The 25,387-nt window shown below is 43.5% G+C and overlaps 1 protein-coding gene across 3 annotated transcripts in view; it reads right to left on the bottom strand.

Annotated features, from left to right (window-relative positions):
• Window positions 1–2,933: 2,933 nt before the first annotated feature.
• Window positions 2,934–25,387, bottom strand: part of LOC138962202 (bone morphogenetic protein 1 homolog) — a 27,961-nt gene continuing 5,507 nt past the window's right edge. For all 3 annotated transcript variants that reach the window (XM_070333932.1, XM_070333934.1, XM_070333933.1), the window contains exons 3-8: window positions 16,793–16,828; window positions 15,094–15,281; window positions 13,876–14,038; window positions 13,044–13,082; window positions 8,810–8,938; window positions 2,934–8,445 (exon numbers count right to left, since the gene is read on the bottom strand). In XM_070333932.1, the coding sequence (XP_070190033.1) occupies window positions 8,189–8,445; window positions 8,810–8,938; window positions 13,044–13,082; window positions 13,876–14,038; window positions 15,094–15,281; window positions 16,793–16,828 (812 nt within the window). In that variant the 3' untranslated portion in view covers window positions 2,934–8,188. The remainder of the gene's footprint in view (window positions 8,446–8,809; window positions 8,939–13,043; window positions 13,083–13,875; window positions 14,039–15,093; window positions 15,282–16,792; window positions 16,829–25,387) is intronic.

Below are 25,387 nucleotides of genomic sequence, written 5' to 3'. Positions count from 1 at the left end.
CATTTTAATAGTTTGGGGGAAAAAATAACTTTTTTTAGTACACAGAATAATATAATAAACTTTGTTCATAATTTTCATGATTCTGTTTTAAAAATTCTACATTTGTTTGGGGGGGGGGGGGGGTCCCACTTCTTTTACAAAACGTGTCCGAGTGGTGTGTGCACCCTACCCAATCAAAATCATCACAACAAATCCATTTTAGTTGAAAATTGAAAAAATAGAATATATGTGACCCTCCACCACGAAATGAGTCGCATGTCACCTCGCGCGGTTCTGCGCTAGGCCTGATATAAGTCCGGGGAGTGTCTGGTAACAGTGTGAGGGTCACCTTAGTCACAGGCTTATAACTCAAACAGTTTTCGCTCTTTTCTAAAACGGGTTTCACCACTGGATAGAGCATAACAAACTCTTTAGGAAAATGTAAAAATATGAAAATCATGCAAAGGTGACATGCGACTCATTCCGTGGTGGAGCCGGGTCACATATTCTTGCTTCTGAAATCCTAGAGAATAGTTCCACATTATTTTTTGGGTTTAATCTCCCAAAAGTAAAAATTGGTTGGTTGGTCCATGCTACTTTCAGCTGTGGAAAAAGTGTAAAGCGATTACGTCCGGAACTTTCTTGTCCCCAAACAAAGGGGAAAACCGAGACTAATGGCGGCCACCATGCGCCAAGTCCCAAACTCAACTGCAAGTCAGTCGTGAATTGTAGCCCCCATTATAACTTCCAGTTCAAGTTACACAGATCTTTTAGAAAAAGGATTCAGAAAAGTGTCGTCACAATCGCGTTCAATGTATCATTACGTTACAAGAAAAGTCAGGAAGGGTAAAATATTGTTCCCACGCAGTTGAGCATGTGAGAATTTTGTATGAGATTGTTTCAGTGAAGATTTCCTTTTGCTAAGTGAATACCTGCAGCCGGGTTAAGCTTACTGCGTTCGTGGCGTACCAGTGTGTGCTGATCAATCTTGAAAAGCAATCCAGGTTGTGGGGACATTTCCACGTGTTTTCTGACCGGAAAGATATGGCGCCACCTTATAAAATTTAGCAGCTAACTTGAATAAGCTGGCGCCATCTTGTTTAGCGTAGGTGAGCTAAATGCCCCCCCCCCCCACACACACACACACACACACACACACACACACACATTTTGGACACACAAATATGCTGGGTCTCGGGGTCCCGCAAGTCGTAAGTCGACACCGTGCTGAGAAGATGAATGAGTGTTTTGTAAAATTATGAATGGAACTAGTAATGTGAGACCTTCGCATTGGTTAGTTGGTCAGGTGGTTTGTCCCTTTATAATTAGCCCTGTATTCATTACCCACAATTGAATGTGTAATTACAGGTCCTGAAATGCTCACACGCAGCACTCATCGCAGACAAGAACACAAAAAAAGGGTTGAACAAAAACAGTTTTATTTAAATAATACAAAGCAGCTTCTCTGAGTGTGTGTGGGTGTGTTTTTTCAAAGACAGATACAGATTTTAATTTTCTGGTTTGAAAGGTGGAGGAAGACGTAAGGTTTTGATTCATTGACTGATTGATATTTACCTTGAGACAACGAAGAAATACATTTGTGGTCTACGAAAACTGAGATATGCACACAAAATCCTCAAAGACAGCTTACAAAAAAAGCAGTATTTTCCGCTCCAGTAATATCAGAACGTTATATCTGTGCAACACGGTTTTACAAATAGAGAAAGCGACAGAAAAGCATCTAATTGTGCAGCTGTCTGTGAGCTAATCTGCATTCTTAACTAATATGCAGAATGTTCGGAAAGTGACTTTGGCCTTTCATTAGGAGAAACTTTAATATGCATCTTCAAATACAACCATAGAAGGATGAGCATATTGTTTTCCAAACAAACAATGGTTTTATATGTCTTGTACAGAGCATAAGGGTGAATGTGTTGCGACATAATTGTATAGTATAACTCATTCATGAACAAAATGTCAATCTGCAGCAGTTTGTCAGTTTGTTATTTCAAACCATTTTCATGCACGTTTATGGGCTAGCGTATAAACACAAACCCGTGCGCAAGCCACTTACACACACACACACACACACAAACACACACACACACACACACACACACACACACACACACACACAACAACAACACACACACACACACACACACACGCGCGCGCGCATATATTATATAACTATGTGAGCACGCAGCAAGGCCTGCATGAACGTTCAAACTCAAAACAAACCGCTGCCAATATGTATAGAACTGTGTATTTTGTACAGAACATTTTCTCTGTATGAAATTAATCAAAAGTTGTTGTTGTTTTTTTAAAGCAGGGCCGGACTACCGGGGGGGTTATGGGGGTTGCGCAACCCCCCCCCCCCCCCCCTAGCCTAAACATGTACCTTACTTATTTAATTTTTTTTATTATTGCTTATTTTATGCCGTTTCATGCAAGGAGCGACCATTTTCCTATCTCAGAATATGACCTACCCATCAGCTTCAGGGGGCTTCGCCCCCTGACCCCCACAACGAGGGGGGGGGGGGGGGTTCTAGGGTTTCCGGACCCCCCCCAGCCAAAAAATAAAAATATTGAATGAGGTATGCATTTCTTTATTTTACATCGAGTTTCAATTTTTGGGGTATTAATCAGTGACAAAATCTGCTGCCTGAAACTGGTAATGATCATCCTCAGAATGCACCAGATTGCACCATTTTGCATCCTTTTTTTCAAAATTTTCCGGGGGGGCATGCCCCCGGACCTCCCTAGCAAGCTAGGCGCTTCGCGCCGTCGGCTCGGCGCATCGCGCCTTCACACCCATATTTTCACAATATACCTTTGAAAAAAAACCACCCATAAAATGAACTGATCCGCCCCTGCCGCCAGGGGGGACATCCCCCTGGGCTACCACTGGCAACCCCCCCCCCCCCCCCTCCTCTTCGCCTAGTCCGGCCCTGTAAAGGTAGAATTCGAAAAGTCAGTGGAATTGACGGTTTACACACAACACTCGGGGCAACAATAACCCGACGTATTTTTCATTTAGACAACTAAACCTTTCCATTATTCCTTTAGTTTTTCACCTGCATTGTTTGTTTGTTTGTTCGGTTTTTTTGTTTGGGTTTTTTTATTTTTTTTTTACGTTTTCCCTCATGTCATATTTTGTTTGAATTCATCATGTCAGAAAAAATAGTCCACACAAATACATATGCAAAAACAGCGACATTGTATCAATGTCGGCGAGGGCACACTTGTGGTCTTTGCATTCACACAGATCAAGTGAATTAAAAAAGGAACCCCAAAAACTAGACAGCAGAAAAAATGGTAACACGAGTGTATGAGGGTAGTAAAATAACTACTTAGAGAGAACGACATGTAATGCATGGGAGTATCTAAAATGCTTAAATGAGAGTACTGCCTGCAGTGAATGGGAGTACTTAAAATACTTAAATGAGAGTACTGCCTGCAGTGAAAGGGAGTACTTAAAATACTTAAATGAGAGTATTGCCCGCAGTTAATGGGAGTACTTAAAATACTTAAATGAGAGTACTGCAAGCAGTGAATGGGAGTACTTAAAATACTTAAATGAGAGTACTGCAAGCAGTGAATGGGAGTACTTAAAATACTTAAATGAGAGTACTGCATGCAGTGAATTGGAGTACTTAAAATACTGCATGGGGGTACTAAAAATACGTGAATACGATTACTACACGCAGCAAAATAGTACGATACAAAACATACATTACAGGCCAGGTATGTGATATGGCACAAACCAACTTTGTGTGATGTTTAAAACTACAAAATATTGCAAAGGCAAACACTCGCCAGAGTCAACGGGAACGGGAAATGGAAATGAATTAGAAGGCACATTCCTTCTCAAGCAGGCGATCGCCTTTACCGCCACAGATCTATTCAGGCTTTAACACGGGATAACAGCATCCTTCAACTTAGATACACACCAAAAGTCCACAGCCTTGCTGTTTCCTGTGCAGAGTGGAAATATTGTGTTGAAGTTAATTTTGTTTCTTACACCTATGTGAATCTGCTAAATCACTTCAGGACAAAATTCCCACAGCGAACATAGGTTTCCTATGTGCCTGTGTGAAAGGATGCTCTTAACTCCAAGCCAAAGCCTGGAGAGACCTGTGAGTGTGAATATCATCGTGTACGCACAGTAAAGGCACAGTAAGCCTCCCGTAAACCATCACAGATACTGTCAGGCTTTTACACACAGTACAAACACCCTTCCATGTGAACGCTCACCAAACGGGAACATCCTATAGGTGCCCTACGTAAAGAGCGAGCAATTTTCAAAGAATTAATTTTGCGGATTGTGTCAGAGACAATCGGACCGTGGTGCGTTTTGGCGCTAGACCTAACTTTTAAAATCTAAATAATAAATTGACAGCTTGTCACACAAACATTCTTAAATCATAACAGAATTCTTTTTTCATCAAGACAAGATCAGTACAATTCGAAGTTTTGAAAGTTTGAAAAAAGAAACGCCCGGAAGCAGGGTCACGCAAGGTCGTGGTTCTCGTAGCAGACGACGGTTTATACCTATCGCCAGTACCTCTGAACAGTCAAAAGCCATCGCTAGAGTTCTTGTGAACCACAGCCGTTTGTTTTGTGCATAGTCAGAGGTACTTAATAACGTGCTATTGCATATAAGCTCACAGCGAGTCGCATTCAAATTACTAACTGACGACTACATTGTGAAAAAGGGAAACTTGATCACACAGGTTCACGACGGCACAGGGGTAAGATAAACCACGCAAAAATAAATTCTTTGAAAATTGCTCGCTCTTTACGGAGGGCCCCTAGGATGTTCCCGTTTGGTGAACGTTCAAATGGAAGGGTGTTTGTACTGTGTGTAAAAGCCTGACAGTATCTGTGATGGTTTACGGGAGGCTTACTGTGCCTTTAACTACACAAATATGAATAAGTACAAACATTAAAAATAAAAAGTAAAAGTGGATGAGTGTTAAGGCATAATATAAGCTATTCAATATATATGATATTGAAATCAACAAAACTTGCGACAGGACGACACAACAACACAAAAACAAACCTGTATAATAGTCATTAAATGCCGCGTTAGACGATGAAAGCTTCATGAGAAATTCATATAATTTGTATTGAAGGTACATGATGGACTAATTATAAAACCATGTTAAATGCATCGCAGGCGGTTAAGATTCATAAGGAGAAAGTCACATTGAATTACATAAACCGTTTACAGAGATTTGCTGTGTTCATGAAGGTATAATGTGCAAAACAGTTCATACAGAATCGTCGCTCAACGATGATTTCAAAATGAAAATAAATATTCAAAAAATACACAGTGGCAGCACAGTTTTTGCATCATATATATAAAAAGCAAAAGTTGAAACATTTGTCCTCACTCTTCCTTTTCAGGTTTGTCATGTTCTGTGCAATTACATAATTATTTCTTCTTTGTTTTCCTTACCGCCCCTTTTTCACGCCATTCCAAACTTTACAAGCATCTTTTTGTGGTTTGGTGAATGATCATTGAATGAGCTTTCGGGACAAGTACATTATCAGAAAACTAATTCGATTTTCAGTCTTTCTTACTCTCTAATCAGAACTGCAGTTTGAGCTTGCTTTTATTGCAAGCAAAGCAACCATAAACCCTATAAATAATGATGCACCCAAAGGGATCTAGACTAATGGGCACAGCGTTGTGCTTCTGCTGGCGATTCTCCAACAGGCCAACCATTACTTCGAGCATTGAGGCAATGCCAGCTGCCCATGTCTTCTGCTCAGCACCAGGAGATATGTGTGCCAGTGTCAAGAATTTGCAGCCCTCGTTATTTACACGAGTCCAAGCACTTATCAGCAATGGCAGTCTTAACACAATTCTGTAGCCTCCTTCTCGTGTTTACATTATCATGCACACTGCTTCAGATCTGTCCACATTTTCACGTTATACGCTGCAGCTCCTGAATGCCTCATTCCTTCTACGCAGAACCCTACGTTTTCTGTATTGGTCACTGCTCCAGAATGCATCGAGATCCCACGGGCCCAAAGGGAATTATCACCACACTGCTGAGAGAATGATCGGAGTGGAAGCATTAGTATATCCATCGCACAGTGGTTGCTTTCAGGTAGCAAGTTGAAAACTGAGCTTTCTCGCCGCCATGCGGGACTGGAACCAGGTGCCTTGGTAGTCAGTGATCTGAACGAGAGTAAGAACACGGCGTTCGTGCGTGCGTGCGTGCGTGCTTGCGTGTGTGTGCGTATATATATATATATGTGTGTGTGTGTGTGTGTGTGTGTGTGTGTGTGTGTGTGTGTGTGTGTGTGTGTGTGTGTGTGTGTGTCCGTTCGTCCGTCCCTTCTGTCTGCCTGTATGTACGCCTGTCTGTGTATCCGAGCTGTCTGTCCTTGCCATATATATGCCTTACTGAGTGTCTGTATCTGTCTGCTAGAGATGTCATCAAAAATGTCACATAACATACGTATAATTGTGCCCGTGCGTCTCTGTGAATGACAGAGAAGATCAATTTGTGTGCCTACACAGCAGGGCGTCCCCGTCATGTGTAAGTAAACGTGTTTCTGTCAGTGAGAATCGTTATATTGACGATGTCTGTCTGCTTCTTCGCATTTCTACAGTCCGAACTGTTCCTGGACAACATAGTTGATTCCAACGTTAAATCCTATTTTCAGACCTCGCCCAATGATTTGAATTGTGACTGATTAATTTCGTACTAGTTAGCTAAGTCTAAGTACACGACGCATGAAACCTTCCGAGTGCATGAAATCTTCAACAAATAACTGGCAAGCACCACTGTACTATCAGCGTTCACATGCTTCATCCAAGTTACTTCTGTCAGTCAAAAGACTGAAACGTTCGATTTGCAAGAGAGAATTGCCATGCTTTGTTTTGTCCAGTTTTGTGTGTGTGTGTGGCAATCTGACCAAATTGTCTTAAAAATGTCACGGTCGTCTTGCAACTTTCCAGAATGCATTCCAGATCATGGATAAGCGCGTCCTCTTCGGCTAGCTCTCAAATTCACCGCCACAACGAAAAAAATCAAATCATTATCGTATGCTTATTGTCAAATGATCTCAGGTGCTCAGCAGTAATGACAAAACACACATATCATCCTGGCAGCGTATGAGTAAATCCGGCGGTGTCCAACAGACCACAGAAAGGAGTCATACAAGTCTCAGGAGTCACACAAGTCTCAGGAGTCACACAAGTCACGCGATACAAAGGGTACACCAGACGAATTTGGTACTCAGAGGACAAGTCAGCACAGAATAGCAGTAACTTCTTAAACACATAGTATAAACGTTCTGAGACACCAGAGCATGCACTGTCTCACATCATAAAAAGACCAACAAAATACTGGACTCACGTGTTTAACAAAGACGAAACGAATAACGAATTGTGCTTTGTTTTTCGTATCGTCTTCATAAAACAGTGTACGGTGTATTTTGGTCTTTTTATTTCTCGCTCTCACGCGCAGTCACCATTGTTCTGCTTTTGTCTCACATCTTGCAAGTTCGCACAGATAACAACATAAACAGTATGCCAAATCCGATTAGAGTGCCCACACAAAAAGCATGATGCCATGTCAAGCATCACTTTGATCTTGCAGCAGAAGATCCTGGGGAGGCTGCGATGGGTCAGGCGATTTGAGAAACTGAGTTCCTTCAGGATGATTGCGACACAAAGCAGGGTATCACCGTCCAGCGTAGGTTGATCCTGGACACATTTTTATCCGGCAAGATATACAAATGAGAATCCGCCAGAAAGGGGGTCCAGGAAGCCTTGCTCCTGCTAGAAGGTCCTAGATCAAGATATCCGAACCCTGTACGGGTACACAAGAACTCCCGATAATCCAGCCAGCACGAAAATCATATCAGTTTGTTTGTTTGTTTGTTTGCTTAACGCCCAGCCGACCACGAAGGGCCATATCAGGGCGGTGCTGCTTTGACATATAACGTGCGCCACACACAAGACAGAAGTCGCAGCACAGGCTTCATGTCTCACCCAGTCACATTATTCTGACACTGGACCAACCAGTCCTAGCACTATAACCCCATAATGCCAGACGCCAGGCGGAGCAGCCACTAGATTGCCAATTGTAAAGTCTTAGGTATGACCCGGCCGGGGTTCGAACCCACGACCTCCCGATCACGGGGCGGACGCCTTACCACTAGGCCACCGTGCCGGTCTATCATATCAGTTGATCTCAGACACTTTGACCGTGCACGAAGACATCTTGGGTGAGACGGGTTTGGCGGGGTCAGGCTTGTAATTCTCCCCTCTCTTCTGAGCGTCTTTCTTGCCCGAGCCCCAGCGGCGAGTCTGGACCTTGTTGCCAGGGCCTCCCTCCTTCTCCCAGTTGTGGTGCTTCTCCAGCAACTTGCCCAGGGTGGCTGCCACGAGGAAAACGACGACCCCCACTCCCAACCCCGTGGCAATCATCTCTGCTGCATCTGCAGGAGAAAGGGACAAAGGCATGCTGTCAGTTTTTAAAAGAGCCGTTCTTCTTCTCGAGTAGACTATCCTGTACATCACGTTGGAGACGTCCAGGATTGTACCCAGGATAAGAGCATTCGTCCAACATTAGAAACAGGGACAGACAGACACTCGCGCGTACGTACGCACATACTTACAGATGCGCGTGTGCTAACACACACACACACACACACACACACACACACACACACACACACGCACACACGCACACACACGCACGCACACACATACACACACACACACACGCACACGCACACGCACAGACACGCACGCACATACAACAGCAACCACAACAACAACAACTACAACAATATGACTTACTTAGAGGCAGACCGACACACCCATCTTCATCACAGTCGGAACCACAACCACAGTCGTAGTAACCGTCACAGCGGTAGGAGCGACTCAGGCAGATCTTGTTTCTGCACTCGAATTCGTAGGATCGACACGCTGAAATGAAAAATAAAGACTAAAATGTTACTAGATACAAGAGTGACAAGCTTTTGTTAGGAGAAAGAGAAGGAGAGATAGAAGGAAGGGGGTGAGTCGAGTAGTGAAAACAAACTATGAAGAAAAAGGCGTAAACAAAACATGTTACAAAAATACAAAATGACCGGTTCCCCGACCGACCTTATTTTTCCTCCCGACCGAAGAACAAATTTTGTACTCTCTAAAAATCTAAAACAATTTGGAAAAAAAAAAGAGAAAAACTTATTTTCAGACCTCTGAATCCCTGGGAAACTACTTTTTTCCGACATGCAGGGGACACAACTGATACGAGTTCTGACAAACGAAAAGCCTTTGCAGAAAAACTAACATTTGATAGCTCTCTAGACATATTAAAAACTAAAAATTAAAAAATTAAAAAATGAAAGATAAGAACGAATCCAACACATTTGCTTTTGGCCTCGTAACTGAAAACTTTACTCTTTTTTGGGGGGTGGGGGGGATGAATATAAATTAGCTCATGCGTTTTGTATTTGTGTGCATTACTCAGACGATTTCTCCGGCTGTATACTCACTTACTGGTTTTCTATCATTTAACACCCATCAAAAGTCGCATTTATTTATCTGACGTCACACATTCAACTATGGCATTCTACTCAACCGCTTATTTAGTTATGAACTTCTTGTGTTCGCTTTTTACATTTAGTCAAGTTTTGACTAAATAATAATAATAATAATAATAATAATAATAATAATGATAATAATAATACGAGAATTTACATCGCGCACATATCTCACCACAAGGCGACTCAAGGCGCACAGTACGAAATATGAGAGAGCCCTGAAGTGCAGCCGCTCGGACTGGAAATCGAGATGAGGGTCTGGTGTATATATATATGTGTGTGTGTGTGTGTGTGTGTGTGTGTGTGTGTGTGTGTGTGTGTGTGTGTGTGTGTGTGTGTGTGTGTGTGTGTGTGTGTGTGTATGTGTGTGTGTGCGTGTAGAACGATTCAGAGAAAACTACTGGACCGATCTTCATGAAACTTCACATGAGAGTTCCTGGGTATGATATTCTCAGACGTGTTCTTCATTTTTTCGATAACTATCTTTGATGACGTCATATCCGGCGTTTAGTGAATGTTGAGGCCGCACTGTCACGCCCTCATTTTTCATCATTGATTGAAGTTTTGGTAAAGCAATCTTCGACGAAGTCCGGACTATGGGATTGCATTTCAGCTTGGAAGCTTAACAATTAGTTAATGAGTTTTCTCATTAAATTTGTCATTAAAATCGAATTTTTCATTACAGATTAAAAAATGATCGCATTGTATTCTTCACCCTCTCCTGAATTCAAAAATATATAGATATATAGCTATTCTGATGGACACGCCTGGGGTAATTCGGGGGCTGTGATTGGATGGTCTCTTCCGATCATCAAAGCATAATGCTACGGAAGTCGGCCATTTTTGCCAATATCCAAAAGGATATTGGCAATAACAAAGACGCATGGTTCCGGTTTACCCATCTGTACCACACGATGCTTCAATCGACAACAGCTAGCATACACTGACAACTTGAAATTCTTCTCGGGAATGTTTTTCAGCTTTACAAATGTCGATAGCATACCCTTTTCTGCTAACTTCCTGATGAAACAACTAAACCAATTATTTTCTGTCCCCAAACACCACAAAATGCCCAAAGTCGAAAGATGTAGTACAAACAGGGGAGTAAAACGGAACAGCCGTTTTTGTGTGCCTGTGTGAGCTCACAGTTGCCGACTGACACAAACTTTCGCATTCGGCTTTTCTTATCTCGTAACTCCACACTAAATACCCCACTTCCCCTCTGAAGTATTGATGTACAATCCATGGCACTGACATTCATGTAGTCGTTTATAACTGAGGTTGAAAAATTCGCTTCATGACGAGACAAAAATAAATGCCATTCACCCAAACTGAAAACTTCGCTGCTCGCGTTGTACGGATTAGCTGTTCTCTTCTCCTCTCCTTGTTGCATCCTAGTTCTTCAGTTGTTTCTAGTTTTCCGTTGATGTTGTGTTTTGGTCTTCTTCATAAGTAGTCTTGTTCAAAATTAAAAAAAACTCAAACTTCTTTTTCTTGTATACGATTGAACTAATAAAAAGCTGTTTAACAGCTGTGTTGTCAAATCGAGTTTGTTTCCCCAAGTCAGTGTGGCGCCTGCGCAAAACTAATGCGCATAAGAAACGGCGTCTGCTATCAAAACCTGAGATCAACGCATCGACACAAAAACTGTCATTTTGTAAGTTTGGAACAACAAATCAAGGTCAGAACAGCTATATAATCGCTATTGTATTTTCAGCGTAGCAATAGGGTCCGATATTTAGACTCGAACAAGTATTATGCGACTCGTCTTCGACTCGTCGGCATTATACTTGTCTCGTCTAAATATCTGACCCTATTGCTACGCTGAAAACACAATAGCTGTTAATGTTATGTTTACTCTAAAAATGTGCTCAGAATGGAAGAAAAAAGGTTAAGTAAGTACTACGGTCGCATGCTTCGCGGAGACGAGCGTGACCCGCCTCAGTCTTTGGGTTAGCCGAGACTATCTGGAGGTAGTCTCAGCGATGTCTGCTTTTTTGGTTATTGATCTTTAGTTTGATAACGATTGACTAATATAAGATGTTTGGTGGCTTGTTGACAGACCAGCTTTTTTGTTGGTCCAAGGGGACCATAATTATCGTCTTTTGTTTCATCTTTATCGACCAAGGCCGAAGGCCGCGGTTGATAAATATGAGACAAAAGTCGATATGCTCCCCGAGGACCAACAACAAAATGCGGGTCTGCCAACAAGCCACCAAACATCGTTTTTGTCATCATTTTGGTTGTGCAACAAAATGCACAATAACCCAAAGGGAGACGAATTTTTAGAATCCAACTCCGGGCCACAAAGCATCGTCACAGTAGCTCGAGATAACACGTCAACCTTGTATGTGACGTCAAACGTATCTTGTTGACGCTTTTCTTCCAATCTGAAAATGTACAGAGCTGCGATCATACGTGTGAGTTCAGTAAAGGGCCGACCAGACTTGGACGCCGTTTTACGCTATATGCGCCGCAGGCCGTTTTGTGCGTCGCGCGGGATTTGCCGAGGGGCCACACATCGACGATTTTTTTCACAACGCGGTATCAGTGGAGCGGGTCACCTGACAAGAAGGTTCAGTTGCATTCGACTGCCGCGCCGCGAGCGGCTGACGTCATCGCTCTGGTTTGCTCTGATTGGTCAAATTTCCGTCGTTCTATGTCTGTGTCATAGAAATTAGAACACGCGCTATTCTTCTGCAAATAACGCTCCGCGATCATAGCACGCTGCGGCGCGCCCAACGGGGCCGTTTTGAGCATAAGTCAAATGTGGACAGGGTCGGCCGGGAGTGTCTGGACAGGCCTTAAGTGTTGAGCATATTTCTTTTCTTTTTAAGTGTTTATGACTTTTCGTTGTGGATTTTGCGATTACAGAGATAAGTTGCAAATTGACCATGAGTCGCCGCGGTAATTATCAACATTGATTGGGTCTTTGAGAGTGAATGTTTACAATCGTTGTCCTCGGAAACACAAATCCAAAGCCGCGATGGTTCCACACATCAAACAATCAGCCTGATTAGCTTTTACTTTGACAATCCACGTTTCACCTGAAAGCTCAAACCCATTCACCACCTCGATTTATTGCATGGGGAACATGAGATTTATTTCCCAGGTGTTTGTGAATGAAAACTCGTGAAAATGATGACAAATGTTTTTATATCGCTTCACGCGACTTGTTGTTAGTGTTATCGAAAAGATGAAAAAGAATTAGAAACATACATAAACGGCAAGGGGAAAATGGAAGATGAAAATGTTAGCAAGGGCAGATATGTGTGCTGCTAGAACACGCACGCAAAGGAACACTGAATACGCACGCACGCAAGCACGCACGCGCGCGCACACACAAAGCACACACACAGACAGCACACATACACACAAAGCACACACACACACACATACACAAAGCACCGATTTCTTTCCGGTCATTAAATTCGTCAACCAACAATAGAAAGAGAAAAGTCAAGGACACTTAAAATAATACTTACACCCCGTAGGATCTGTTATGCTGTCGTTTATTGAAGCGCCTGAAAGAAGTACAAAACAAATGATTAAGCAAATAAACAAAAAAAGCAGTTGAACATCTAAATCTAAACATGACGTTCTTAACGCTGTGTCTTAGTCTTGTAATCGTCACACTGTCGTCATCAAATATCACACCAAATAGGATTAAAAGCGATCAAAAAGACGTTGAAGCTTTTTATAATGGTGTACAATAGAGCTGATGAAGTTCAAAGACTAGGAGCAGATGTGTGGGGGTGGGGAGTGGGGGGGGGGGGGGGATCCACAGTAATATAAGTTCAAATTTTGTATTAGCGAACGTGTTTGTTAAGATTGTACGATTGGTAATTTTTCGGAACATTGAAGTGGATGATCTCTCTCTCTCTCTCTCTCTCTCTCTCTCTCTCTCTCTCTCTCTCTCTCTCTCTCTCTCTCTCTCTTTCTCTCTCTCTCTCTCTCTCTCTCTTTTTTTTTCTCCCCCCCCTCCCCCCCATATATTCATGTAATGAGTTTTAATTAGTAGTTTCGTCTCTTTTTAGGGCGAGGACCATATGCAAAAAAAGTATATCTATGCTTATTCTTCTTACCTTTCAAAAAATAAAGAATTGCCATTTCATTGTCATTGTCTCTCGTCGTTATGTATTACTCCAAAATGTTTTTATGATTGCTGTTTGTTTTGATTGGATTTTGAATTTACACAATTGTCCGCAACTTTACTTTACTATTTTGTCTCAAAGAAAACATTTAAAATGTTAAGTTGTTGTGATTCTATGCGTTTGTAAAGAACACTGTTTAATCCCATAAAAGTTCCAAACGTACCGACGTCAGTAGCCGTGTAAGTTACTGACAGCCCGTTGACTTGGCTAAAACCGTCACTGTGGAAGAACACGTACATCCAGCGCCCTGTTGACGTCACTGTCTCTGACGTCATTGTTCCGCAGTTGGTTTGTATGATGGCACCAGTCTGACCACCGTCTCTGAACTGTAATAGTAAACGTAAGTCAAAACAATGTCCATAGCAAAAACACTCCAAAGAACTACAATAGCGCATAAGAAACAGAGTGTAACTTGCTGATAGACCTAGGTAGCCCGGGGCAGTGGCGTGGTGGTAAGACGTCGGCCGCTTAATCGGGAGGTCGTGAGTTCGAATCCCGAATCCCTGGTGGGTTAAGAGTGGAGAGCGGCAGACCCGCCAGTGACTTAACCCCCTTCGTGTGTACGCGCAAGCACAAGACCAAGTGCGCACGGAAAAGATCCTGTAATCCATGTCGGAGTTCGGTGGGTTATGGAAACACAAAAATACCCAGCATGCCTACCCAACGAAAGCGGAGTGAAGCTGACTATGCTCTCAGAGTATAGTGTGGGGAACCCAAATGGGCAAACGAGCTCACACGTCACCAGAATTTCTGGAACGCTGAAGAAGAAGAAGGTAGCCTACGTAGCTTTACAGAGCATAAATTGCGAATTGACACATTTGTGTAAATCTAAAACGAAACAAAATGCAATGATCCAATAACAAAACAGGTGATTTCATGGAATATTTCATTCCATAAATTAGACAAAGGTTATCTTCGTCGACTAAGCACACGAACAACAGACGGGCAACTTACAACATTTGTCGCCTGTCAAAGAATTCGTCAATACGAAAAGTGTGCCAGACAGACATTGGACAGTGAAATATAAAATGACACGGGTATGAATATTTTATGTGAGGTTTAAAAATAAACGTGTGCAATACTTTAACTTTTCCGCAAGTTAATAAGAGTAGCCAGTTGTGTCAAGTTGATATATCCAAGGTGAAGGTATTGGCCTTCAGCCTGTCCTTAACAGGGCGAAGTCGACTACGCGAAGTATACTTGGCGAAGCTGGCCGCACGAAGCTTTAGCACTGAGTTTTCGGTAAAAAGACTTCGCGAAGTCTTCGTAAAGTCGACTTCGGGCTGAATGAAGGACCGGCGCCTTTAGGTCAGTTACCTGCGGAATAGACACCAAGTCAGTGACCGACACACACCTGGCGACTGTCAGGACGCAACCTTACCTCCACATAGTCGCTGCACTGCGAATTGTAGGTCTCTCCCACAAAATTGACGGTGAGGTTGGCGATGTGGCTCTCCGGGGCCTCCAGGATCCAGATACAGCGGGTGTAGTTGGGGTAGTTACCCGGGTACCCGGGCGACTGGAACGCACCCGAGCCCCCCGACGTCATTTCGATGAACCCCCCACATTCTGAACAAGAAAATGATTGTACCCGTTCAGGAACAGTGCGCAAGAAAATCCGGGTATGTCGGACTTTTTAAAAATTCATTTTAAATAACTTTCTCAAGACATGTGCTGGAGTAAAGCGTGCTGAACAACATTGAAAAAATAATTCATTCTTTTGGGTGTTTTATTTTCGTTCTTTTCATTGCACAGGGCCTAGGTATGCAGGTTTGTGTGAATTGAACCTAAAGGGGCGGGATTGTGCACCGGGATACAGAGTTGGACAAAAAAATATGCAATTAATAACGCGTGCGTGTGTGTGTGTGTGTGTGTGTGTGTGTGTGTGTGTGTGTGTGTGTGTGTGTGTGTGTGTGTGTGTGTGTGTGTGTGTGTGTGTGTGTGAAAGTGTGTATGTTTGTGTGAGTGTGTGTGTGTGTGTGTGTGTGTGTGTGTGTGCGAGTGAGTGTGTGTGTCAACCTGCATACCTTTTTACATTTAGTCAAGTTTTGACTAAATTTTTTAACGTTGAGGGGGGAATCGAGACGAGGGTCGTGGTGTATGTGTGTCTGTGTGTGTGTGTGTGTTTGTGTGTAGAGCAATTCAGAGAAACCTACTTGACCGATCTTCATGAAACTTGACATGAGAGATCCTGAGTATGGTATCTCCAGACGTGTTTTTCATTTTTTTTATAAATGTCTTTGATGACGTCATATCCGGCTTTTCGTGAAAGTTGAGGCGGCACTGTCACGCTCTCATTTTTCAACCAAATTGGTTGAAAGTTTGGTCAAGTAATCTTCGACGAAGCCCGGACTTTGGTATTGCATTTCTGCTTGGAGGCTTAAAACTTCATTAATGAGTTTGCTCAATAAAGTTGTCATTAAAATCGCTTTTTCGCAAACAGATTTAAAATTGATTGCATCGTATTTTTCATCACATTCTGAATCTAAAAATATATACATATGTCATGTTTACTCTTAAAATGTGATCACAATTAACGAAAATAGATTAATTAGTCTTACGATTAAAATTTAAGAAATCGATCCAAAAATGATTTCATCTTATTCTTTATCATTTCCTGATTCCAAAAACATATAGAATCAGATATGATAGGTTGTATTCAAAACAAGCTCAGAAAGTTAACAAGAATACAGAAAAGCGCGCTTTCCTGCTTAGCACAATACGCTACCGCGCTATTCTGGCGTGTTAATTTCACTGCGTTTTGCACGTGGGAGGTGAGCGATTTCCTTCTCGCTGGGATTGACGAAGCTGTACTGTCTTGGTGAAAAAATACAGTGCGTTCAGTTTCATTCCGTGAGTTCGACAGCTTGACTAAATGTAGTAATTTCGCCTTAGGCGACTTGTTGTCATTGCAAGAGAACCATGTCTGTGAGTGAGTACCAGAGTCTATTATTCAATGTACCCTTATGACTGCGCGTCAGCTTGGCAGGGTAAATCTACACCTTCTTAGCTTAAAATGATGCTTCTACACTAAAATTAACCTATTGTGTGCTGGTCAATAAAGAAATACATGTACTTACCATAGCTTTTTCCAAGCCCCATGATTGCCAAGATAACTGAAACAAACAAGAAGACGTCATTAGTCATTCATAAACCGGAGTTCAAGCTACCTGAGACGCACGTGTTAGCACACACACGCGAACACAGAGACACACGGACATGCACAATACAGCAGAGACGACGATACAAGCAGGCAGGCGGACAGAGAAACTCTCGCACACGCACGGGTAAGATTTTTACGGATAATCCAAGCTTGAGCGAAACATTTGTGTGCACACACGAGCGCACACACAAACACAGTGTCACGCACACACACACACACACACACACACACACACACACACACACATACAAACACACACACGTACACACACTCACGCGCGCACGGGTTCACACGCACGCATACACAAACATTGACACAAACTACCACCACCACCACCACCACCACCACCACCAGCACCACAAAACCCAACCCAGCCCACTCACCATCCCCTATCACCCCCCCCCCCCCCCCATCCCCGCCACACACACATACATGCTCATCCCACTAAAAACACATTAGTGTCTACGATAGGACGAAAAACATCCCCAAAAAACACACAAATGAATGGATCAAGGAGTACTTCCAGCCGGATGATCATCACCTCAAACAACCCAGTGTTGCCAATCCCACTGGCGCCCAAAAGCTCAGTCAGACTACCTGGTATGATTCTGACAGCGGCCAGCTTCAAAGGGACATGATTCTATTATATGGTTTTCATCGGATCAGTCGTAGCGCGAAGAGATCGATCAAGGGCTATCAATATTACTTAGGTCTGAACGGATGTGAGACAATACACGCTGAATTGGCTTTACCATTTTGTCAGCAAGCGAACCAGACAGGATTTATTTGACTGTGTTGAGGGTTTTATTGCTTTGAATACGACACTTGTCAGCCAATTTCAGTTGGAAGCAGATACATGTTATATAGGGTCAATCGGAAGTGAAAAACTGGATCCCGAACTGACTTCACTATTTTGATAGCAAGAGAAGCAGACATATCTCTACTGGACTCTTTTCATGGCTTTATTGCTTTAAAGTGTGAAACCTGTCAGCCAATTTCAGCTGGAGGCATACACATGTAACCGTGTGCCGAAACACTACGATCACCTCGGGAGGCGAAGTCCAATCAAACAGGATTGAAACAGCACGAAAATGTTCAGTGGTCATATTATGCCATTACCTGAACATATCATGCCGAGTCCCATCCCTGCTCGCAAGCGCCAGATGTAACCGAGTGCCGAAACACTACGATCACCTCGGGAGGCGAAGTGCAATCAAACAGGATTGAAAATGTTAGGGCTAATTTCTTAGCCCTATAAAAACTGTTATGCAAACCCGAAGGTTTCCATGAATATACAGACAATAGGAAACCACCAGACCCCATCACAAACAAGCGACTGTCAACAAGGGCAACAGAACTGTGGGCTTCTTGCGGCGGAACTTCCGGGAGTGCACCACCACCGTCAGAGCTGCTACGTACAAGGCCATGGTCAGACCGGTCCTTGACTACGCCTCGCCAGTCTGGGACCCGATCTCTCAGAAAGACGTCACGGAGCTTGAAAAAGTCCAACGCAGAGCAGCCCGTTACGTCCACAACAACTACAGCGATCGGACCCCAGGCTGTGTGACCAGCATGCTGAAGACCCTCCAATGGGAACCACTCGCCGACAGAAGACTCGCCAACCGCCTCACTATGCTCTACAAGATCAACAACGGCATAGTCGACATCAACAAGGCCGAGTTCTACACCTCTGGCGACAGCCGCACCAGAGGAGCCCAGAGACTGTTCCAGGAGAGGGCATCCCATCCTGTTCTCTTCAACTCCTTTTTCCCCCGAACACTGCGTCAGTGGAACAAGCTCGACCCTAAGACCACAGTTGCTCCTTCACTGGAGTCCTTCCAAACTGGTCTGGGTCGTACCCACGGACTTGCCTCGCTGACACAGTAACCCTGCAGCTCTTCGTGTAAATAGTTTTATACTTTTAACCATCTTCTCGGAGTTATTGGGTCACCCACCACCAGTAACCAATTACTCAGTACTCCGCCGCTGGACTACAGACGTTCGGATGAACCCAGTCCATATCAAGAAAGAAGAAGAAGAAGAAGAAACAGAATTCCACAATCCAGAGGTGTTGACTTAAAGGCCAACAACTCGGGTGCAGAGTCTGCTGTGAAAGGAGCGGTAGCCTCCCCTGTCACACACATGGTATCGGAAGCGAAACAGTGGACCCTAAACCGGCTTTATAATTTTGTCAGCAAGCAAACCACAAATTCACTATACCGTTCAAACTTGACAATTTTCGGGTTTATGCTTTGAAGTACGACTCTCGTCAGCTAGAACCAAACGCACAGGTTCAAACGGAAGCTGGACAGTGTACACTACATTGGGGTGTGCACGTTAAAGATCCCACGATTGACAAAAGGGTCTTACCTGGCAAAATGGGTTTGGCATAGATAAAAAAAAAAAATGTCCACCATAATACCCGTGTGACTTGGAATAATAGGCCGTGAAAAGTAGGATATGCGCCGAAATGGCTGCGATCTGCTGGTCGATGTGAATGCGTGATGTATTGTGTAAAAAAAATTCCATCTCACACGGCATAAATAGATCCCTGCGCCTTGAGTCCGAGTCTGGAAATACGCGCGCGATATAAGACTTCATATAACGTACGTCTAATTGCTTGTATAACTCAGCCAGCAAGCAAACCAGACGGACACTGTTTGACTCTCCTCAGGGTTGTACTGCTTTGACGTATGACTCTTGACAGCCAATTCCAGCTTAGAATGTATACAGAGGTTCAGTCGGCAGTGAGACAATGGGCCCCGAACTGGCCTGACCGTTTTGTCAACAAGCAAACTACACAAAATTGACTCTTTCGCGGTTGTGATTTGAATTAGGGTTCTTTACAGCCAATGTCAGCTGTATAATAGGCTGATACGACCGGAAGTGAGACAATGGACCCCAAGCTACGCCTGTACTGTACGCAAGGGAGCCAAACAAACGTGACAAGATTCTGTTCATGGTTTTAAGCTTTGAAGTATGGTTGTTGTCAGCCAGTTTCAACTGGAATTATTCACACGCTGCTATAGGTGGGGGCAAGTAATCATGTCATTGCAGTGAACTTCATGCCACGAATTTTGTCTTCTTTTCTGTCCGCTCGACGTGACGCCTTTTTCTGTAGAAAATATGCTTATCGGACCTCACTGTTCACCGCCGCCATGATTGCTTGCTTTCACTGGTCAGTGGTCAATGCCTCACGGTTTGCCTCCTCGTCCATTCCATCCGGAATGTATGTATTCACCGCCATCACAAACTCGGGCGGTAACAAGCCTAGAATCAGTTTACACAAGATCAGAAAATATTCTTACGACACGAGTCTCCCACTCAGACTCCCCATGTCAGCAAACCAATCGTTCCATCGATCGTGCTGTTGTTCGTCATAACAGGCTAACAGGTCTTTCCTGGCAAAATTGTATGGGCGTAGATCATATCAAAATGTCCACCAAAATACCCGTGTGACCTGGAATAATAGGCCGTGAAAGGTGGATGCAGAGCCTATAGGCTGTTGATCTACTGGGCGATATGAATGCGTGATATATTGTGTACAAAATTCCATCTCACACGGCATTAATAGGTAGACATGCGCCTCGAGTCACCTTGTGTGGTGAGATACGTGCGCGATATAAATCCTCGTAAATAAATAAATAAATAAATAAATAGATGAACAGTGTGATCGATCGTCCCTTTGTTTGTATAACAGGCTTAACTGAACAGTGTTATTGATTGCTTATAACAGCCTGTTGTTTGGACAAACTGGGTACGACTGATTTTAAGGGTAAGTGCTTCTCTGCCGCTTCAGCATATAAAACCATTCAGCACGTAATGCGTGTTTTGATTTGCTTGTGATGTGAGGAGTGTCAGGTTACCCAAATGACCAGTTAGTGATGGAGACGGGGTGCAACGATCGATCAAGAGGACAAACATCCATCGGCTGGATGCACTATTTAGCAAAGTAATGCTGACCAGCCAGCAACGTAGGTGTATAGTAAGGGGAATGAGGGAGGGTGGAGTGAAGGGGTTTAACGGGGCAAATATTACAGCAAGAAAGAACGCAGGCAGGCACACACTCACACAGACACAGAGTGAGACACAGACACAGACAGAGAGAGAGAGAGAGAAGTCTGAAGTCTGAATGTTTTAATGAGTAGGCCTTGGGCCCTTTTCATGGAGATGAGCACATCTCAAGCACCAGCATACAAATGCACATAGTAAACAAAAACAAGAACATCCTACTCATTATATATAATCCTATTCCAATAATTCCGGTGTACACACTTGCGCGTACATGGGTGTTTGTGTTTGCGTGTGGTCATATGAATGGTGTGTGTCTGTGAGTGTATGTTTACGAGCGCGTGTGTGCTTTGTAAGGGAGTATCGCCCTGTTTCGTTTACGGATTACGAATGGAAAGCGCCTTCATGACAAATGTAGAAAAACGTAGCAATAGCGGCTTACTAGTGTTTGAAAACAGCATGGTTAATTTAAACAATGATGGGATTCTAGTGTATTTTCGTGGAATATAATATTCTCTTAACTCAGCATATTTAGGGCAAACTAAAACAAAGTGGACTTCATCTTCAACACTGCCACAACAAAATGGACAAGATAAATCAGCGGAGGTTGCATTTAAATTAAAGCGAAATCGATGCACTTTTAGAGGAGATACTCCCAATCCCAGAGAGAGAGAGAAGAGAGAGAGAGAGAGAGAGAGAGAGAGAGAGAGAGAGAGAGAGAGAGAGAGACTGAGAGACTGAGAGAGACTGAGAGAGAGAGTGAAAGAGAATGAGAGAGAGAGAGAGACACACTCACACACACACACACACACACACACACACACACACACATACACAGACATACACACATACACACACGCGCGCGCGCGTAGGCATGTAGACGAACGCACACACGCACATAGCCTACATATACACATACATACAGTGACACAGAGAAATATATAGACAGACAGACGGACAGTCAGATAGACAGATAGAGGGAATGGTGAAAGAAAGCGGGAAGAGGCAAGGGGGAGGGAGACTGAGAAGCGGAAACAACACTAAGTCTCAAAATCAATTACACAAGCAAACACAACGGGGAACAATCACTTCTCACAAACAAACCTACATCTATATTCTAGTACTAATCAGAAAAGACAAAGCTTTCGACGGGACAGAATCATGAATACGTAAACACAAGCCAAACATTCGATGAACATCTGAGTAGGCACGTCAGTAGCAAAGGTAAAAACAAATTCAGAATTTGCAGTCTGATCCAACCCCCCCCCCCCCCCCACTTTCTTCCCCTCCCCTCCCCCCCCCTTTAAAAGGTTTGTGAATACGTATCTAATATATATATTTTGAATTCCATCAACGTTACACATCAACCGAAAAGCCGCTTTCGTAAAAAGTAAAAATAAAATCGTTCATTTTTGTGTGGTTTTATACTGAGCAATACATCGGACGTCCGTGGAATGCCGCCTTTCTAGATACACTGAATACACGGTGAATACCATAGAGTCAATATCAGATCGAAGGGGGAACGCTCTCCGTCAAGCAGGTTTATGTATTTTCTCTGTTTGGAGCGGTAACATAAGAGAAATCCAATAATTCAAGGGTGTCAATATTGAGACTGTGATCTGTGTGATGAAAACAGTGGTCCTGGATACAGCAAGTTTTGCTACTCTAGTTGCCATTGTGTTGGGTGTTGGAAATCATGTTATTGGATTTTTTTTCTCTGAATTTGTTTTTTCTTTTCCCCTTTTTGTTTCTTTGTGGATCTTTTCTTTTCTCTTTTTTTCCTTGTTTTCTGTTTTTCTTCTTCTCCTGTTTGCACTGTGATAAATATTTGCGAGCGTTGCATATAGTGTGTTTAAAGTTGACCCATGTTCGTACCTGTTTAACCTGTATAATTATACAGCTGGCCAGGAGTATTCCGACTGCATTTTGAAAGGGTTCTTCTTGCTTCAGTCTGAAGAATCGTGTGAGCGAGGAGGGGGGGAGGGGGGCGGGGGAGAACATATATCCTATACTAGATGATTACCCGCTTCGCCGGGTACCGGCTTCGCCGGGATACCCGGCTTCGCCGGGAAGAAGTAGAGGAATACACGGCTTCGCCGGGATGAAAGCCTTGTGGACAGTGACCTTCTAAAAATAGTAACGGGAATATCCGGCTTCGCCGGGATGAAAGCGTTGTGGACAGTGACCTTCTAAAAATAGTAACGGGAATATGGATTGACGCCACACGAAGGAAGGGAGATAAACGCAAAACACTGGAGAAGATAAGGAAGAGTTACTGGGAATGGATCTGGGAAGATGAACAGAAAACCCAAAATCGGTTCAGCGCTGCGCGCTGAGAGCACGTGTTAAAATTCTCATCGACCAGGTTGTGTCCGGGGTCTACTTGAATATGCCCACCAAATTTGAAGCAGATCCATCGAGAACTTTGGCCGTGCATCGCGAACACACACACACACACACACACACACACACACACACACACACACACACACACACACACACACACAAGATGTGTGTGAAGGGGGGGGTAAAGATAAGTTTATCTAAATGCATCCCAATGAAAATGCTTTAAACTTCTGTGTATGTGTGTGTGTGTGTGTGTGTGTGTGTGTGTGTGTGTGTGTGTATGTGTGTGTGTGTGTGTGTGTGTGTGCGTGCGTGCGTGCGTGTATGTGTGTGTGCGCGTGCGTGTGTATGTGTGTATGGGGGGGCTCAGAGGTTGTTTTTAATCCAAATATAACATACTAGATGATTACCCGCTTCGCCGGGTACCGGCTTCGCCGGGAAGAAGTAGATCTATCTCTGGCCGATTCATAGATTCAACCTACAAACTGCGACCTCATTTGTGATCAGATGGCCAAGCAATGCGTGAAATCTCTTATTCTAAAGCCTTATGGCTCGTTTCGACAAGCATTAAACGGATGAAATTAACCACATGCAGTTTATTCTTCAGAAAAATGCACACACAAAATGGGTTGGGTTCGGTGATTTGTACATAATGATAAACGTCTTCCTCACGATAGATTCGCCGATTTGTCTTATGAAGCCGTCATCAACACGAACACAATGATTGCAGAAGCAAACTCTGTACCTACACGACCGAGACACAAGACTGATTATTTCACAGCTGCAATGTGAATAGAGAACAAAGACGTTTTGGGTAAGCTTACTCACGTCAGGTCTTCACTGACAAGCTAGGAACAGACGGAAAATTCCGAACAAAAGTAAATGACGTCAAAGTCTCTTTCGCTTTGCGTGTAACTTTGTCATGACGTCTTTTTGTGACGACAGTATCCGCTGGCTGGCTGTTCTATCAGGCTGCCTGGCTGGCTGTTGCTCCGTGTGAATTCCTCCCACCGCCAAGTCGTTTTTGTGGTTTATTTCGCATTTAGGTCCCAGGTAACATTATGAAGTTTTAATACGATCAATCGGACCTATTATCAAGTTAGTGTATCAACTTTTGAACGAACTGCGCCCAGTAGTTTCCCAGCAATAAGCTGTTAAGTCGAGACACACACACACACACACACAAACACACACACACAAACACACACACACACACACACACACACACACACACACACACACACACACACACACACACACACACACACAATTAAAGTCTGTTGAGCCCAAGTACTAGCGTACTCGGGGATAAGTCTGTATCCTCCCAAATTCTGTGTTTGAAGTGTTTAGTGTGAAGAGTGAAGAGTCGGTGTAATTAGATAGGGCAGAACACGTATACATAAAAGTAACTCCTTCATTCACACTACAATCCACTTCATGACAATGATGGGGTTTTTTTTAGACATTTTGTATTTTTTGATACTCTATGTACATTTGTCGTCACAGAATAAATAGTACTCTTCTTTTACCAACAGAAAAACAACTTGTGCGGGTGCTCCACTAAACCAAATGCTCGGCTGTGATTATAGGATTATCTCAAACCAGCTGCAGTGTTATAATTCTTACCAAATAGACCGTGACGAAGGTCTTCAATTTTTCAGCCTGTAATTTTCTCTTTGTGTGATCTACCATGGCGACGCAGTAAACAATCAAGACACCCCCTGTCGGCCCGTGCAAAAGGGTGAGGTATACCTCACGTGGTGTAGATTGTCGCACACACAAACACACATACACACACGCACGCACATGCACGCACGCACGCACGCACGCACGCACACACACACACACACATACACACACATTCTCTCTCTCTCTCTCTCTCTCTCTCTCTCTCTCTCTCTTTTCTTTCTCACACCCATGCACTAACGCACGCTCGCGCGCGCACACACCCACACCCACGCCCACACACCCACCCACACACAAACACACATACACACACGCACAAACACACACACACAAACTACCAATAAAAACAGAAGGTTTCCTCAAGACGAACGAGCAAATGCAGCAATCTAGCTGTTTCCAGCTCAGATGACATCATTGACACACATCAAAGCAAGTGAGGCTGGTGTGTCTATCTGCACCTCTGATTATC

This window comes from Littorina saxatilis, linkage group LG3 (genome assembly GCF_037325665.1).
Source record: "Littorina saxatilis isolate snail1 linkage group LG3, US_GU_Lsax_2.0, whole genome shotgun sequence".
NCBI lineage: Eukaryota > Metazoa > Mollusca > Gastropoda > Littorinimorpha > Littorinidae > Littorina > Littorina saxatilis.
The sequence above is the reverse complement of the archived record's forward strand: the minus strand, read 5'-3'. Positions and strand labels throughout refer to the sequence as shown.